This window comes from Vicugna pacos, chromosome 26 (assembly GCF_048564905.1).
Source record: "Vicugna pacos chromosome 26, VicPac4, whole genome shotgun sequence".
In the NCBI taxonomy this organism is placed as follows: domain Eukaryota; kingdom Metazoa; phylum Chordata; class Mammalia; order Artiodactyla; family Camelidae; genus Vicugna; species Vicugna pacos.
Window position 1 is genome coordinate 27,959,756 of NC_133012.1, and position 19,480 is coordinate 27,979,235.

The following is a 19,480-nucleotide window of genomic DNA, read 5'->3' on the forward strand; positions in this document are numbered from 1 at the left end:
TTCGTATGTTTTTGTTAATCGACGTATAGTAGGTGAATTCAGAGCTAATTATTTTCGTAGTAACTATCAAGTAAACCAAAAGCTGTCTAAAGTCATCTTCTCACTTTTGCTTTGTCAGCAGTTGTAGACACTGGATACAGTGCTGAGCGTATACAGATAAGGAAAGGAAGAATGCCTTCCCAAGTTCAAGGGATCCACAGCCTTGTAGGAAAGAGGAATCTGTAAATTAACAATTACAACACAGCCGTATTGTTGGGACTAGGCACAATCCGCATTACTGCTCTATCACTGTAAATGAAACAGGGAGATGTGTATTCCTGGAGGGCAGTTAGGAACTTCTCAGTTCGCTTCTCCTCATTCCTCCCCAACAAGATGGCCCTGGATGTCAGAACCCTGCTCTATTTAGCGTTTAGCTGAATCTCCCAGAACAATGTCTGGCCTGCAGTGGGTTCTCAGCCAGCAACGAGAAGGAAGGAAGGAAGGCGGGCCATGAAGACAGTTAGCTCTTCACTGGACGGCAGTTCAATCAGTCTGTGTGATGTGGTGTCTTAGGGGATGAGCCAGAGATTCTCTTGTGTGAGTTCTTAACTTGTGGGATTAGCTCTTCTGCTCTTCTGTTAAACCCACTTTAAATTACTAACATTAAGGCTGGACATCAGGGTGACATTTGATTTCCAAAAATTGTCTACTGATTTTTTTAAAAGTTCCTTTCTAGCTTTTTAGGCCAGAGGCGGTCAGCTGAAATATGTTTACACTCAGAGCTCAGCCCTTCTGATTGGATTGTGTCATTTCCTTGGTCTTTCCGTTCAGGGTGTTTTTCCTTTCAGACTCACCATTCCTATTTTCTTTCTTTACACTTTTACTAAACTTTGAGCTCCTGTTTGCATCGTGCTGTAAGGAAATTGGTCCAGTTTGTTATAATATAAGATCTAAAACTTGAAGGGAACTTAAAATATCTTCTGTTCCACCGTCCTCATTTAAGAAGGACAGGGGGAGGCGATGGAGGTTGGAGTTGCTGATCCCCGGTCACAGAGTGTAGGGAATCGTCCAGACTAACCCTGGTCTCCTGAATTCTGCGGCACTCTCCTGTTGTGTCACGTACAAACAGACATTTAAGCAGGCCCTGTCTGAGTCAGAATGGGGTTTGAAATGTCCTTAGTTGATTTGACATTGTGCACAGTGCTGTTGTCAGTTAGGGCATCCTGTGAATAGTAATGTTTTAGAAGATATACGTAATAGAGTTCCAGTTCAAAGTTGCAGGCACCACGCAAGGGTCCTGAAGGCTGAGCAAAATCCACTTGCCCGCTTGAGATCATAAACCACTTTTACTACAGTCGCTGAGTAGTTACCTCGAAGTTCCATGTGCATCTTACGTCTTCGTCACGCAAATGGAATCCTGTAGAAAATAACATTATCTCTGTGTATTTCCAGCTAGGACGTGTGGCTCAAATCTGCGTGGACCCAGTGGTGTCATTACCTCCCCGAATTACCCGGTTCAGTATGAAGACAATGCACACTGTGTGTGGGTCATCACCACGATGGATCCAGACAAGGTAAGGCTCTCATCCTCCACCTCTGTGTGCCCAGTGAGACCAACCCTGTGCTGGCCGGCCATTTAAGACCAGCACGCTGTGCATGTCATGCACCCTTAACTTTTGCTGTTTGGGTTGAAATTCTCCTGCTGCATGTGTGTCGGTCCATCCACAGTATTGGAGAGCCCGTCTCGGATTCAGCTATAGAGTGAGTATTCTCGGTGTGCTTGTCTGCTGCTGGTTCTGGAGGTTATGTCTGTGTCCTCCCCCCGCCCAGTTTTATTGTGATGTAATAGTTGACATATAACATTGTATTAGTTTAGGGTGTACAACATAATGGTTTGATGTGTTTATGTTGCAAAATGTTTACCGCAAACTTAGTTAATATCCATTACCTCACATAGTTACAGGTATTTTTCTTTCGAGGACAGCCTTTAATGTCTACTTGCTGAGTGACTTTCAGGTGTACAAAACAGTGTTGCTAGCTGTGGTCACCATGCTGTACATTATGTCCCAAGAAGTTATTTTTCTTATAACTGAAGGTCTGTACCTTTTGACCACCTTCGCCCGTTTCCCTGTCCCGCTTCACCCGGCAACCACCAGTCTTCTCTCTGTTTCTGCAAGTTCAGGTTTTTTAAGATTCTACATATAATTGAGATCAAACAGTATTCATGTTTTTTCATCTGACATATTTCACTTAGCATAACACTTTCAAAGTCCATCCATATTGTTGCAAATGTCAGGATTTCCTTTTTATGACTGAATAATATTGTTGCATGTATATATATATCTCGTATTTTCTTCATCCATTTATTCATCAAGGGACACTTTCTTGGCTGTTGTAAATAATGCTGAGATGAATATGGAGGTGCGGAGACCTGTTTGGGATAGTGATTTCCTTTCCTTCAGTTAAATACCCAGAAGTGGAATTGCTGTATCAAATTGTACTCCTTTGAATTTTTTGAGGACTCTCCATACTGTTTCCCACAGCGGCTGCTGCAGTTCACATTCCCACCAGCAGTGCAGGAGGGTCTTCTTTTCTGCACATCCTCCCACTTGCTACCTCTTGTCTTCCTGGCAGTGGCTGTTTTAGGAGGTGAGAGGTGGGGTCTCACCGAGATTTAGATTGGCATTTCCCTGATGGTTGGTGATTCTGAGTGCCTTTTCACGTACCGTTCCGATGTCTTCTTTGGAAAAATGTCTGTTCGGTTCCTCTTTCCACTTTTTAATAAGACTATTTCACTACTGAGTTTTATGAGTTATTTATATACTTTAAATATTAACACCTTATTACCTGTATCTTACTTGAAAATCTTTTCTCCCACTCCTTAGGTTGCCATTTCATTTTCTTGATGATCTCCTTTGCTGTGCAGCATCTGTTCCTCATACACATAACACTTTTTCCCATGTTTTGTGTTTTTCTCAACTCAGTATCCTTTACTATATGAGAAGCTTGCTTGCTTGCTTTTTTTTTTTTTTTTTTTGGTGAGAGGGGGTAATCCAGTTGATCTGTATCAGAAGCTTTCTTGAGTAACACAGAATTCCTGCACAGTACTACAAAATGGTAGACATGCTCCTACTGCATGCTGATACAAAGAATACTGTCCTTTCAAACTTTTTATTTTAATTTTTTTTATTGTATAGAGTTCACCATTGAACAACTCAGGGCTTGGGGTACCTATTCCCCACACAGTTGAAAATCTGAGTATAACTTAAAAGCTGGCCCTCCATGTCTCAGATTCAACCAGCCACAGATCGCATAGCACGGTCGTGTTTACTGTTGAAGAAAGTGGGCTTATGAGTGAGTCCACAAGTTCAAACCCTTGGTGTTCAAGGGCCAGTTGTGTATTCAAGGAGTACAGTGTGTTGATTCCGTCAATACGTGTGCTTGGAGAGCTAATCACTATAATCAAGCTAATTAACATACCTCTCCCCTCACCGAGTTACCACTCTGGGGTCTGGTGCTGGGAACACTTACTGTCTGCCCTCTTAGCAGTCCTCCAGTGTTCGGTCCTGTATGGGCACCCGTGGTCCCCGCGGTACACTCAGTCTCTGGACCTATTCTTCCACGTAAATGTAACTTTGTATCCCTTAGCAACTTCTTCCCCTTCCTCCCACCCTCGGCACCTGTCAGTCGCCGTCCCTCTGCCTCTGTGAGTCCGACTAGCTTAGATTCCACAGGAGCGAGGTTGCGCGACATGTGTTCTACGGCATCTGGCTTCTCGTGCGTGCTTAGCATGATGTCCTCCAGGGCAGAGATTTGCCTACGTGAAGGACAGGCCTGTATGCCTGTGTTTCTCTTTCTTTCCTGTTGTCGGCTGAGAAAAAGCACAGCCTCAAAGCTGAGAATTTTGTCCTGTTGTGTGGGCATGCTGAGGACTCAGGCCTGGGAGGCAGGCTCTCAGCTCGCTCTGAGGGACTATCCCAAGGAGGTAAGGGAAGAGCCAGGAGGTATAGGAGTTTTTGCAAAAAGGAAAAAAAAAAAGCAGGTAGTTGGAGCATCAAAAGATGATTGTTAATTAAAGAAAACCAGATGCCTTAAGTTAATGAATTTTGCATTTTTCTATGTATGGGAGGATGCGAGATTTGGGTTCAGTGAAATCATTCCTTTGATCTGCGCCTGAACTATGTAGGGCCAGAACCCGATTTTTGTCCAACCTGAGTCCCCTCAGGGTGCGCCTGGGGGCGGCCGCAGAGGCTGAGGGCTTGATGGACGCAACATCCTTTGTTTAGTTATACAGCAGGTGACTCTGTCCACACAGTACACACTGGAGTAACTGAAATCTCCATGCACATGAAGGAGGCTTGGAGTTCCCATGGTCTAAACCCCTGGCCTGACAGACAGGAAGCTGGGATCCGGGGAAGGTAAACTGCCCGCCCAGGACCGTGTAGCCATTCCGTCACTTCAGGGTGAAAACGCACTGCCCTTGTCACTGCACCGTGACAGCTTTCTTCCTCCTGAAGAAGTTAGTTCCTTTGTAGCTCTGTTCCCTTATCACTTTGATGAGAACCATACAGAGATGAAATAATAGGTCATTCTGTGCGTCCATAGACTCTTGGCTGTAGGTAACAGAAGAGCCCCCTCAGAGCCGGGGGGTTTCAGGGAAGCGCTGTTTCACGTAGCAAAAGCGCAGAGCCAGGGAGATGCCCAGGTTAGTTCCGGATGGAGCTTAGTAACTTTGCTCGGGGCCCCGGTGTTGGCCTTTCTCCTCTGCTCAGCTCTCCGGAGCCGTGATGACACCCCCTCAGGTCACTAGAGGCCGCAGCATTCTCACGTTCAAAGTTCAGTGAAGAAACGCAGCGTGTCTCTCTTGGAAATGGAGGAGATTTTCTAGAAGTCCCTCTGGGCGTCCCTCCAGGCATCCCTCCAGGCCCAACTGAGTCAAATGTCCACGGTCCAGCTCCTGGTCAGCTGAGGAGAGAACTATCTGGAGGCCAGAAGAAAGGGCGGGCGGCTGTGGGTGATGAGCCGGGTCCACCACGTGCAAACAAGCGGAGGGACGGAGGAGGGGATCTTGGTTATCTCCACGTTCAGCTGTTGACTTTGATACGTTTCAAAGCCCACTATCTTCCCATTTCACCGGACACGGGTGGGCTAAAATTAGTTAAAACTCATGAAGTGTGTCCTTTGACATTTTGAAGTTGATTTTTAAACTTGGCCAAACTTCACAATGACAGATGAAATAACGAATTTATGCAGTTTGGGTGTATGCATTTCTCTCATTTTACAGCTTCCACTTTTCTCTCTCATGTTTGTGTGCACTTACGTAGATTTTTGTAAATATTTCTTACATATTGTGTTGACTCTGTACATGCAACAATTGACAAGTTGAATTTCAGAATTTCGTGTTATACTGCTTCAGAAAGTCCCTTGCCTTTCTTCATTTATTTGGGTGAAATGTTCAAAGAAGAACCAATCTTTTCTGGGTTGACAGATTCACACACTATTCTCTTGCAAGAGCTCCACTTAGACACCTGAAGGCGTCTCAATTAAGCAGAATTACCATCCAAATTAAGCAGCAGCCATTGCCATTAAGTATCATTAAGCTTAATTTGATTCCTTGGGAGACATTCCAAATAAGGGGGTTTCCCGATTAAGCGTGTGGTGCTGAAGGCGTGTTACATATCGAGCATAAGAAAAAGGAAGGCTTACGTAAAGGTTTCCAGACAGTGGCTCTTGCCAGAAGCATGAGCGGAATGCTAGGCAAGAGGAGTTAGTACACCTCAATTCGTGTGTTTGATGTGCTTTCTAAACCTTATGAAGTAAGATCAAATAGAAAACTGAAATCAGTTTCCAAAGTCAGTGAGACATTAGTTACTAAACCCCTCTTTTGTTTGAAGGATTAACCCTCTCATGATGACTTACACTCTTCCCTGGTCTTAGATCTGCTTCGACAATTAAATAACCCAGGGACATGTGTCAGTTTATACCAAGTGGTGACACAGAACAGCTCATACAAAAAAATGCTTGTAGGGAGTTGACAGAGTCTCTGAGTAACATGTGTTACAATTTGTAATATTGTGAGATGTCAAGTTCTTAACAGGAATACCAGAAATCTATTCACTTGCATGTGTTTATTAATGTATATAATTATCCTAATATGTGTTATATTAATACACATTATCTATAATGACTCTTAGGAGAATTACTGTAGTAATTAATGTGCATGTATTAGGAGAACCTGCAGAAAAATTTTTCAAAAACCAAAAAGTACCTCAAGTGGATTCAGTTTAGTGGACAAGTAGGTTTCTAAGCACTTGTCTGTAATTGTTCTTGCTGTCCTAGTCTAGTAGAGATTCTATAAAAATTAATACAGTGCAAGATACTACTTAATATTTTTTGCTATAAATACATTCAACAATCCATCTTTTCTCAGGTAAAACTTTTGAGGAGTCCTGTGGTCAAATTCTTAAGTAATATGTGGTTAGCTACCCACAGATTATGCGAATTACAAGCAAAGGCTCTCGAAGTCTACCCCTGGGGTTTTCACTGAAAAGATTAAACATGGAAGACAGCTTTCCTTGGAACCCTAACATATGTGGATATATGGGTACGTGTGTGTGTGTATGTGTGTGTGCGTGCAAATTTTTTTTCAAATACATTTGGCGCTGAAAAAATTTCAGTACCCAATTTTAATTTGAGCACCTCAGAGAGCAGTGTTTCTGTTGATGGTAAATTCAGGATTTAAAAGATTTAAGACATTTCAACTTTGTCTTCATTCGTTCAGGCAGCTATAACAAATTATCACAAACCAGGTGGCATATAAACTGCAGACCTTTACTTCTCACATTTCTGGAAGCTGAAGTTTGAGACCAGGTGCCAGCGTGTCTGGGTTCTGGTGAGGACCCCCTTCCGGGGTGCAGGTGTGGGCTTCTCGCTGTCCTCACACTCAGACAGGGAGGGGCTCTCAGGGGCTCTAATCCCAGGCACAGGGGCACAGCCCGCCTGACATAACCACCTGCCAAAGGCCCCACCTCCATTTCCACCACTAGGCTTTCAGCGTACAAATTCAGGAGGCAGGACACAAAACATTCAGAACATAGCAATCTTCTAAGTAAACAAATGCTCAAAAATTCATAGAAGTATTTCATTAGCCAAGCAAATATTAGCAACTGAAGAACCCTCATAAACATCTTCATGTGCATCTGAACATCCCATGGTGCTTTGCACGTGGAGGAAATTGTAAAGTTTAACGGAGATTAAGTAAACAAACACTTAGAAACATGGATTCTTGTTGCCACGCCTGCCTTTCCACTTTCTAGGACATCCTGTGGGTCTTCCCACACTCATTTTGTGCTTGCACATTGAACTGTCAGGGTGACATCTCGGCCATTTTGGAGAAATGGACTAAACTTTACGCACATATGGTGTGTCCAGACAACCAGAAGAGCAGGGCAGGGGGAGGGCGTCTGGATCGCCTTGGCCAGGAGAACCTGCTGGGTGTGCGGACAGCTTTCTAGCAGATGGGCAAGTCATAGGAGCTCGTGAGGGGTGAGGGCATGAGCGGGGAGTGAGAGCAGGTTTGTCTTTTGGGAATAAATGGGAAAGTGGATTTAACAATCCTTTTCAACTCAAGTTGTGAGTGCCTTCGGACTATCGCTGGTTAATAAGCTTAGAAACCTGTGCAGAATGCCAGGCCAGTAGGGCACTGTAGGCAGGATCAGAAAATCCTCAAGTCCTTTGTGGAGCAAGGGAGGGGAGCCAGGGATGAGGACCTAAGCTTGGGGTGTGCGGCCAGTGGGCCGAGGCACCACTGAGCAGCACTGGGGGTGGTCTCTAAGCTGGACTTCTGGGTATGACTCCTGCAGGCTGTGTGATTGAGGCAGAACATTTGACCACTCTGAGCTTGTGTTTCCTTAAGGTGTTAGCAGTGCCTGCCTTTGAAGGTTGTTGTGAAGAGTATAAAATCAGTGTGAAGCACCTAGAACCTTGTCTCCCAAACACGGTAGAAACCCCTCCTCCATCTCCTCCTCCTCCGCCTCCTTGTCTTCAGTGTGATTATTAATGCCTAGATGCAAGAAGACTTATATGGGACCCTGAAGGACAGGCAGAGGGTTTCGGTGTGATGCTAATGGCGTTGGCTGTCAGCGCTGGCCGCTGATAGAAGGAAGAGCACTGCAGTGCTTACGTCTTAGAGGTCATCCTGCCGACAGTAAGGTGGACAGTGTTGAAGGGCACAAGGTGGAAGCAGAAAGTGCGAGGACTTTGCTATGACTGTGCAAGACCATGTGACCCTCGGTCAGCACAGCGGCATCAGGTTTGGGGAGGAGGAGATGGACTTGTGAGATATTTCAGGGGCAGTAACTGGCCACAGCCATGTATACGTTTGCATTACACCTTTTATTTGATGACTAACTCTTGAGAACTACAGACAAATAAGAAAATTTGCTTTGTATTCAATGTTTGTAAGAAAATTCAGCTTATCACAGTCGTTTTGGGAGAAAGAACATTAACTTCTTTTATTATTCAGTGGATTTTGTACATAATTTGAAGTAACAAATTCATACAGATATAGAAAAGGCATTCATTTGCATTCACAGTATTTTAAGATGCTTTGAAGTGGAATTTGAATAGATATAGTTCAATAGATGTTATTTCCACATTAGGGGAGTCACCAATTGGTGGAGAAGCAGAGACAGGACATGACTGTCGGCTGTGACACTGCATTGAGTGTCCTTGTGTTTCCGTCAGACACCTTTCCAGCCCAGATGCCACGATAGGGTCTACTAACTGTCCCCTCGCTTTCTTCGTAAGTCCCTGATCTCTGCTGGAGGAAGTGGGGTTCAGTGCCAGCTGTCCTGCACGGCAGCAGGGCTCCCTCCCGTTCTTCTGGGCCCTCACCATTAATCTCACGTTATTGGTGCCTTACGTTGTCCGTATCAAGTCTCCAGTATACCCCCTCTCTGTACCAGCCCTTTCGTTCTCAGCGCCCAAGTACCGCCCACTCACTCCTTGCATCTAAATACATTTCTGTTCAGTGCTTTTCTTATTTAAAGCTAACAGTGATCATACAAGTAGGAACAATACAACAAGACATACTCGTTCAGCACATCTTTGCACCCACATTCCTGCAGATAATTGGGAAAGAGCGATGAGCAGAGATCTCAGGTCTTCGCTTGCAGGGAGGTCCCACTGTGGGAGGAAGAGGGAAAACCAGCTAACAGCCCAGCTCAGTAAAACACATCCACGTGGCGACCAGGCATCGCGTGACGATGAAACAGGATGGAGGAATAGTTTATTGAGGATATTTAGACGTTTATGAAAGGAAGAAAGAAAAGATTAAAACTTTGCATAATTACCACCCAGAGGCCACTGCTGCTTTTAATACATAGTCGTCCGTTTCTTACGTACAGGGATCCTCAGCAAAAAGATCACACTCTGAACGCTTGTCTCTCAGCCTGTTAAGAGACAAAGGGGAAAGTGTTCACAAATATTGAGGCTGCGTTTTTCTCCTTTGCTTTCTTTAACCATCTTCAACTGGAAGCAAGATTACCTTCCTACTCCAAGCATTTCAACCCGCGGCAGGGGAAATGGTCATATCCCCCAGATAGAGGGAGAAGCTCCCCAGACAGTAACAGATTTGTGTGGCCGGTTCATGACTTGCCCAGAGCTAAAGTTAAACTTTGTATCATATTTTTTAAGAGTTCTAAAAATTTGTTTCCTTGTTTCTTAATGGTATAAAACATAATGGTGGGTCTTAGGAATCCTAGATTTGAATGAAGTAAGTTATTATCTCTTGTAAGCAAGCCTCTGTCTGCAATGTCTTTGGATTCCCGTCTGGTGCACGGTGGATGGAGTAGAGCAGGCTGATTAACGACACTGAATAATTAGCTTGACAACGGCCAGGTGTGTATTGTTTTATATCACCTAGGAGGCAGAGAGGGTGGTGCTGTGACTGTTTTTTTTTTTAACAGATAAAGCTGTCTCCAAGCCACCAACCCCACAAATGTTACACATTATTTGGGTCTAAAAAATGGCCAAAGATAGTGTACTGATGTTTCCAGATAAACTGTTTGTCACTCCTAAGCTTGGCCGTGGGTGGTGCTTTGCGAGCACTTGGCTTTCCCATACTTTCTTGCCTTCCTTAAGCTGTTCTTTATTTTGGAGGATACCTGTTACCCAGCGGTTCCCGCCAGTGTGCAGACTTAAAAAGAGAGTATTCCAAAGGTCTGGAGAGTGTTCTGCGGGTCTTCACAGGCCTCTAGGCGATGCTTTGATGGTGCTAACGACCTGGTAATTGCTTTTCCGGGTTTCCACTGACGTGTGAGGCCTGCTGATGGCTGTCAGCCCTGCAGAGTGGGCCCTTGGCAGGTGCCGGAGGAAGGGAGCCACAAGGATTTACCGTCCAGTCACCTCTCTGTGGTGAGGTGCTGGGCAGCTGTACTTGAAACTGAATGAACCTCCCAGGTAGCAGAAGTGGAATAAATCAAGCCTTGCTTCGAGAGGTGCTCCCAGAGGAGACGTGCCGTTATTGCTTCTAACAGCAGACACACCCAGCACCTGCTTCTCGTCGCTGTGGCTTCCTGCAAGTCCGTGGACTGATACTGAATTTTTCCGTTTGTAGCAGGAATGTTTTGCTGTTGAGGAGGAGGCGTATTTTGTTTGACACGTTTTGCTGGAGGACTGAACCAAGCACATCATCTCACAGGGTCACTTCTAAATGCTAACACGACAGGCAGAAGTGTGCTTAATTAAATATTTCATGTTCATAAAATCCACGTAGGGCGTTTATGGTTCAGAATCGTCCCAGCATCTGGTGCTGTTGAGTGCTGTGAGGAGTCTTATGTGCAAGGCATTTGTGGGCTAATACAGATTTAAAATCTCTAGAGCATACCGTCGTCAGCTACATTCACATCTTACATGCTTTGTCCTTGATCTGGACTAAAATCGCCCGTTTTGACATTCTCCCATTTAACGTTGGGGGAACATGGTCCATTAAAACGTTTGCTTTATAGAAGCTGTTTTAACGTCCCATTTGACTGACTTGCAGAATCCTGTACAGATACAGAATGACTGAAATGCTGAACTAGTATATATTTTATAGAAAACTGGCATGTGTAAGACAATTAAGTAAACAGAAAATAAAGAGAAATTTCAAATTATGATTGGCACCTATTTGAAAAAAAAAACACACCTCACATCTGAATTAAAGTTACCAGAAGCAGATGTAGATATACAGATATATTTTTAAGTGTATGTGTAAAACAAGTTTATCTTGATGTAGGATTGAGGTAAATGAGCTACAATTATGTAAAATCTTCAGTGCAGGCTTTTGGTAAGTCCCCCTCAGAGTTGGGACTTTCAGATGGAGCTCAGGTTTATGGCTTAGATGGTGCGGTACCCGAGCCTCCCCGCTGGCCTCACCAGGGTCCACCTGCCCCCACGAGCTGTCAGAGGAGACTGGCTACTGGGAGTACTGGCTGAATCCGCATGGGTAGCATTCGGTCGTGGTCTCAAAGGATCACACCAGGGATGCCCTGGTTACGTCTCAAGATCAGAACAAAAACCTCTGTGTCTGTGTGTGGAAACATTTCCCAAGTCCTGTCTCTCGCTCAGCCCCACGCCGAGCCGTGATTAAGCCTCATTGCTTCGGACTCTCACGTTGACACCTGCCCTGAACACCTCCTCACCCTTGGCTGCGATCTGGGCCAGGTTGTGTATGCCAATCTGAGTTTAAAAGAAAAAATGCCACATAAATGATAGATGATTGGATGAGATTTCAAACTTTCTGTGTTGATGTATTTTTTTAAATTTCTAATAACACCTTCAGTCCTTCCTCCCAAATCGTGATGCAGTTTTTCTCGCAGGTGGCTCTCCCCTCCCCCGGGAAATCACATCTTTGTCTCTCAGAGGCTGGGAAGGCCTCAGTTCCTCCACGTAGAGAAGAAGCTCTTTGTCACTTGCTGCTCTGAGATTTTGGCCATTCCTTTCAGTAATTCAGAACACAAGTCAATGAAATCTCTTTTTTTCCCAAACACGTGCCATGAGACTTCCTTCCCCTTCCAGATGTGGCATGTCGCTCCCTCTGTGGGACTTGGGAAGTCTGTCCTAGGTCCCACGGTGATGAGCCTCTTTCTTCAGTGTCCCAAATCAAGCCTGGAATTCTCGGAGTGGGATGACGTGGAGGCCAAGGTCACCGTCAACATGCTGGTGTCACAGAGAGCGTCCTGCCTCGCCAGTCACAGGCTTCAGTGCAGAAGTGCAGGGCTGCATAGCAGTGAGCGCCTCTGGTCATCAGTCAGGCCTCTGGTGCGTAGAATAAAAACCAGACTGTGTATTAATATCAGGCCTGAGCTACGAAGAGCCTAACGTGTCAGCAAGAAAAATGTCCTATCTGTAGTGAAAAGAGTCTGAAAACAGAGCCTCCCAAACAGAAGTCATGATTAGGGAGGTGAGGGAGGGCAACAGCATGGCTATCCTGCAGGTCAGGTGTTCAGTAAAATCTGCTGGTTCCCCGTCTGAGGGCGGATTAGTCCGTTACCTCCTCCACCCAATGCATCCTGAAGCGCGGACGCTGCATCTACGCAGAGCTGAACGACGACGTGTACTGGCCTCCAAAATTGCTCACTTATCAGAACCTCCAGCTGTCTCAAGGATGGGAGTGGGTGGGGGTGCTGTGACACAGGAGAAGGTGGCAGGCGATGTTAGCTAGTATTTACTGAGGAATTAACATGATTTAGAAACTTAAAGGAACTGTGTTCCTTATTTCACTGAATCCTTAAAGCCCTGTGCCTTAGGCTGTGGTGTTGCTTCCTCTTCAAGGTAAGGAAACTCCACCACCGAGAGGCCAGGTCTACCTTTTAAGCTGCTGCTCTCAGCAGCAGCAGAACCGGAAGCATGATGGGAGTGGTGATTGAACTCAGGTGAGCTTTATCCCAACAGGCAGGTAAACCTGGAGAGCTGTGGGACACAGATCTTCCCGCATCACTAGGCTGAGAGGTGATTAAGTGCCCTGGGGAGGTGGGGTCAGTTACGCGAAGCTGTTCTCCAGTTTTGCAGAGGAAGCAGAGAGTGGCAGCATCTCAATGCACGCCGCTGTTCCCTGATCTTCTGGTTCACTTACTTCTTCAGAACGAGCATCCATGGGTGTCTGCAGGTGGCCTGTCTGGGCCTGGGATGACAGTGGCGCCCAGGGCAGAGCAAGTCTGGCCCCTCGTGGACTTACTTCTGAGTGAAACGTCAGGCAGAAAGTAAAGAGGCAAACAGATGACATGATTTCAGGTGGTGGTGGGTGCCATGCAAAGCAAACACACAAGTCAATAAACCAATAAAACAGAGCGGAGTGATAGAGACTGGTGGGTCCAGGTGATGGATTTCGGGTGTGGAGTGCTGACAAAGTCCAGTGCTGGGCTGTCACCTGGAAGATGCTGGTTAGGTCTCTGGGGAGGGGTCTGAGGGAGCAGAGCCTCAGGACAGGACACAGGCTGGGTTGGCCCCTGTGATCACACAGGCTGATGCTGCAGTGAGGGGTGTCCGGGGCAGCCAGCTGGGGCCAGACCGCGAAGCACACGCCCGCGCCCCTCTCCAGCAAGGTTGGCATTTCTTCCGAAGGGTTGGGAGGCTCAGAGAGGGTTAAGCTTGGAAACCACTGGGTCAGGCTTGCATTTTGGAGACATTTTTGTACACGCGTTGCAGAGCGAGAGGAAGGACCAGTGTGCGGTGCAGTGGGGGTAGGGGCGTGGCTGAAACGCCTTTCTTGGGCTGTTTTCCCCCTGGAGGACTGGGAGGATTCCAGGCCTCAGGAAGCCGGGGTCACTGTGCCGTCTGGCAGCTCTCAGGTTGGTGGCAGGACCAGTCCTGGGAGACGCGATCTGGCGCCAGCACTGTCAGTGCTCCTGAGAGCCGAGCACGACCTGGGCTCTGAGCCTCTGTCCAATTTGACCAGCACAGCAGCCTGTTCTTCCGCGTGGGTCGCCCTCTGTACAGAAAATATAAACTCATTTTCTTAATTTTTACTTTTTAAAAAAACTTTTCCAAGTAGGCCAAAGTGTTCTCACAAATTTCTATTACGGGAGATGCTAACAAAGTATATCATGTGGTGCATAGCATTTGTAACAGTCATTTTCCAGGTTTAAAACAAAGAATGACATTTTGTCAAACTTTCTATACTAAAAACACTGACAGAGGCTTTGTGTACACTTATGAAACTTAATATTTTCATATGAACACCTATAAGAAAAACATAGGACATTTTTGTTGAATAACTTGTTTAAGACGAAAGAGGATTTACTTTTTTTCCATAAAGATGGCTCAGATTTGATTCAAATAAAGGTAGTAAATATACTTTAATATTATTGACAAACTCAAGTCTATTAATGGTGTGAAACAGTAAATGGTATATAAATAGTAAAGCAATAAGTGTGAAAATAGAGCCCCTGAGCAAAATTTTATACAAGATTTTGGGAAAAAATATTTTTATGTGATATGCTTAGGCACAGATGCATTCCTAGCAAATGAAAAATGTTATTCACTGCAGCTGGCCCCTTGATCTCTGCAGTGAATCAATATCCACATGAGAAGTGGGGTTTCTGAAACTGCAGCGTCCCTAGTGCACCCCGTCAGTGGGAACAGCACCGATTTTTTGCTTCACAAATACGTCCTCAGTTTCAGATTGAGCTAAGCACTCATTAGTTTCATTTTCTACTGATGAGAGTCTTTGTTTCTGTTCCTGAGGCTCCTAAGCCCAGGAGCTTGCTGACTGCTGTAAGGAGTTGAGAATGGCGGCAGCGGGCCCTCTGCCTACCAGGTGGCAGGGCCTCCTCTTCCTGGGACGCGGAGACCCTCTCCAGGGTGGTGCACAGGCGTCAGCCCGCAGCTCACAGGCCGTTCCCCGTCCTGCAAAGTCGTGTTCTCCAGCTGAACGGGAGGTGCAGAGAGCGGCCCGCTCCCCGCCACCCACTCCCTTCTTTCAGGAGGTTTAACAGGCCCTCCCTGGCCCTCCCTAAACCCGCACAGTGGTGGAAGCATCTCCGAGTTTTCTTTTCCAACGGTGGTTTTCCCAATGTTCTGGTTTCCTTTTAAATTCAATAGTATTATCACCTGAGGTCAGGTTACTTCCTCTGTGGCGGGGGCGGGGGGCAGGTTGCAGAAGCCTGTTCTCCAGGCTCACGCGGTGGAAGTGACAGCCAACACTTGTTCCCACAGCCCTTCTCCACCTCCCGTGAGCCTCTTCCTCTAGATTCGCACATGGTCCGTAAACATTATTCAATTTGTCCTTATTTTATGAAGTTCATCACTTCTGTAGCACTGTCCATGGGCTTTCGCAACAGCCCCTTTCTGCGAAGAGAACCATGTGCTGTGACAACATGGGGACTTCCCTTTGTAACAACAGAGTCAGACCTCCCATGAGATCAACACCCGGGCGCCATCTGTGTAGTCGCCAACACAGCTTCTTCGCCAGATCTTTTGTTTCCAGAAGGGAAGACAAACCATTAAATGCATCTTGGTCTTTGCTTATTCAAAGCGCCTGTTTACGGCAGAAAACATGTTCTTGAATTTTACCCTCATTTACACCTGTTGGTGTAATCCCTCATCCAGATCCCTTATCCAGATCTGTTGACCTGATCTGGTGGGGAGGCTGTGTCACTGCTTTCTTGTAGAAGCCCTTCAGAGCACCCCCTTCAGAGCACCCCGTGCCTGTCACCAGTGTTGACTGGCGGTAACTTTGGGAGGAGAAGTCTCTTCCAGTTTCTCACACTGTGTCTGTCTCATCCTGGAATTCCCCTCTGCACTCAGGGTGGTTCTTCATGCTGAGTTACTAAGGTTTCACCAACCGTTTGACTTTGTCCTTTCTGGTCAATAAATTCTGCTACTGAATAACTTGCTTCCTGAGCCTTTTCACCAGTGTGAATTTTTTCCCCCACAACAAAAGCGTTCCTCTATTTGAGATCCCAATAGCCGTTTAAAATAATCAGCAACATTACCTGTCAAATGGCTGTGATTTGCAGTTAAGTGTCTTCGAGTTTGCTGAAGCCAGTGCTGTGAGTGTAAGTTGTCCCCACTTACCATGCACAGTGAATAGGACACCATGTGTCCCCATGGAAAATGATAAGTAGCTTTCACTCTAAAGACAGAATTATTTTGTCCCTCATGTTGCACTGAGTGCAGTGACATGATACAAAAAAAAAAGCAGTTCTTTATCTCTAACCTTATCAGAATTGTCTGGGTTTGGCAGACTCCTCTTTCACACCTCGCCTTCAGAAATCGCCACGTCAGGCTGTCGGATACGTGTGCACAACACAAGTGGGCAGACTGTGCAAATAGTAGCAAGTCCGCAGTGCCTTTACTCCCAAGCCTGTGCAGCCTGCACTCTGCATGTGGCAGCAGCGAGGGCAGGTGGGTGATGGAGCATAAAAATTCCTTCCTTCAGGTGAGAGTTTTGTTTTAATATTTATTTGCGAAGTGGAGCTTGTGTACTTCATGGGCTGTTTCGGCGACACGTGAAGGGGAGTTTGGCAGGTGGTTCAGGCAGGAAGGGAGCTCATACCAGTGTGGCTCTCACCGTTGACCAGCACCTCCTCATCTCGGATCAGAAACCCAGAGCAGACTCAGCCACAGGACCAGGGTCTTACTGTGCACGGATCCAGGTGCACCCAGTCTTCCGGCAAAATTACTCACGGACAGTGCGGCCGTGCCCTCACCAGGAGCATCAGCGCCGTGTGCTGGAGAGAGGTTGGAAACCAGCGCTCGTTTACCTCCTATCATGGTCTCACTGTGGATGCCTGTTTAAGAGACCCACATATTAAATTGTGCCATGCAAGAGACTTTGATCATTCAGATGACTTCAGTGAGAATAAAAGGAAGACGCAGGTTGAGACTCACCCCGGAGTTAACGTCAGCAGGACGCTGCAGGCAGGAGGAAGGGAGGGGGATCGTGTCTTCAGAAACTCCTTTGACAGCACATGCCTGAGTGCCTTACAGAGAAAAATAAGGTTTAGAGACTGAAATATAGTCATTTTCCAGCAGAAGTGCTGAGTTTCTCATGGCCTGCCCTGCCCGTTCTCCTCGTGGGACGGATCTACCACTTTGGTGACCGCAACGTAGAACTCCTCCCAGGCCCCAGGAGGAGGAGGAGGAGGAGTTCTGTGCACGTCAGCCTGGACTCTGCCTGGAATAGAAGTTGATCCGTCGATGCAATTTAAGGAAAGGCAGTTCCCACCATTACATCATCACACTGGCATACATACCTAAAACAAACATACACATACTATTTTTTAAAAAATGATTAGTCAGTAGGGATTTGTCCACATATTTATGAACCCTTGTCTCAAAGTCCCGAGGAAGTAATTTTGAATGTTTTTATCTGCGTTGCAGTTAGCTAGCACCACGCGTGGTTAGTGTCTGGAATGCAGCGGGCGTCGTGCGTGTTATCAGTGCCGGACACCTGGCGCTGTGTAAGACCACACACGGAATGGTAAAGTCTCACGCAGGTGCGAAGAGATGAGAAGTCACATAAGCAGGAAGGAGTCTGACTCGCTGATCCACGATGCTGCGCTGCTGGTGTCCTGACCGCTGCTGGGTCTCCACGCAGGCTTCCTCGTCTGAAGCACGGTACACTCACAATGTCGGGGTGACTATTTCTCAGCCCCCATGGACGACACGTCACCAGGACGAGTCCAGATGCTGAAGAGGGCAGCTGACCCATTCATACCATGGGTTCCCTGGGATGTGGGGGCTCGTCTCACGTGTAAGGCCGTGAAACCAGATGAGAAACTGCTCCGAGGGTAAACATTCCCTTTCTCCTGCTTGATGACAATGTTTCTGACCACTAGATGGTGGTGACAGTTCACACTTCTGACTTACAGTTTTTATTTGCACGAGGGCTTGTGAAGATTGGAACCACCATTTGTTGAGTCTCCACTGTGAACCGGGCTCTTCCTCGCTTCGATGCTTATCCCATAGGGGAGATCGGGTAACGCTGTTAATCAAAGAGGAAACCTTTGCTCTCCAGGCCGCCAGTGGAATCACATACCATAGGGTAATCGAAGGATGTCAGCTTTCGTTATAAAGTAATCTAACTACTCACAGATCCTGGTCACACGCAGGTGGAGCAGATCTTACAGGGTGTATGAGGCTCACAGGGGCCTCGAACCTTAAGGTCATCAGATTCCGTCTACCCTATAACCAAAGACCACACACACACAGGTGCTGAACGTAGAGACAGTGGAAACCATGAAAACTTCCACCTTTACAATTTTCTCTTTAAATTATGGGGAGGATCTGAATGGCTGCAGACTACGTGATTGAAGGTTGAAACCAAATGCAGTTAGATTTTCAAAAAAAGCAATGAGGCTACCGTCCGATGTCCACCTCTATTCTTATTCTGGGTCCCCAGACTCGTTTTCTCTCTTTCGTGACTCAGCGTGGGTGCCGAAGGCCCACACCACCTCCAGAGTTTGAAGGGCCGTCTCAGCGCCTTTTGTCACTGTCTTCTCACAGTGACCTTCGCAGTGTTTTATTTAAGTTCTAGAGTAAATCATTTGTAGCAAGTGGCTTCCAGACAGTCAGTGAATAAATTCAGGCAACAGAGCAGCCTGTCTTCAAATGTGACCCACAGAAGCCGTGTGAGGCATTCATAGAAAGGAAATGCAGTAGACTCAGCTTTGGAGAGAGAGTCTGTGTGCTCTCACCTTGGATGCCCGCGTGCGGGCCCATGAAGTGCTCTGGGGGCTGCGGGCTGAGAGGGTCGTCGACACAAGCGTTTCCCGCAGTCTCTTGGCTATAGAACCTGCATCCTCAGGTGCCTGCTGACAGCCAGCAGGAAACGCCGTAACAAATCCGACTTACATCAGTTGCAGAAAGTAAATGACAGTACACTGATGTTTTAAAAGGTTTTCTTCTAATTGACAAAGCCAAGAATATCTATTTATTCCTGAGCCTCAGAGAGGATGTTACCAGCGCTGCCCTCGCGGTGTGTGGTAGACAGTTTGTACAAAGCAGAGCAGGGGAGGCTGCCCTGAAACAGTCAAGGAGAACTGCCCTGAAGACGTAAAGTGAAATATTCGAAGAGAATGAAGGACTGAAAACAGATCCTCTTGGAATTTAATGTCAATTAAAGGCGAAGGAAGTGAATGAGTTGGCAAGGAAAAGACGACTGAACACAAAGCTTCTGGATCCCCCAGGAGGTGCAGCGTCATGGGGCAGGCAGTGATGCAAGTCGAGAGGGGCCGTGATTCCTTTCAGGGTGGGCGTCGCTTGAGAACGTGTGTCAGAGGGAGGAGGGGCAGGAGCTGTGGTATCCTATTCTAAAAGAATTATTTGAAAGGAAGTTGAAACTGATAACTGGAAACCATAATATTGACCCATAGAACACCTCTCTTTGGTAAATGTGGGTCTGAAATATAAATGTTGCAAAACCAGAGCATTTAACTTGGCACTCTTCATCTCAGAGCTGTTTCTACTGTTGGTGGACCAAAGGCTCTCTTAGCAGAGGAAGAGCTCTCTTGAT

The 19,480-nt window shown here is 46.5% G+C and overlaps 1 protein-coding gene across 15 annotated transcripts in view; it reads left to right on the forward strand.

The window, feature by feature from the left end:
• CSMD1 (CUB and Sushi multiple domains 1) overlaps nucleotides 1–19,480 on the forward strand; it is a 1,700,362-nt gene that overhangs the window by 1,390,711 nt on the left and 290,171 nt on the right. For all 15 annotated transcript variants that reach the window (XM_072950557.1, XM_072950544.1, XM_072950543.1 and 12 more), the window contains one exon: nucleotides 1,432–1,553. In XM_072950557.1, the coding sequence (XP_072806658.1) occupies nucleotides 1,432–1,553 (122 nt within the window). The remainder of the gene's footprint in view (nucleotides 1–1,431; nucleotides 1,554–19,480) is intronic.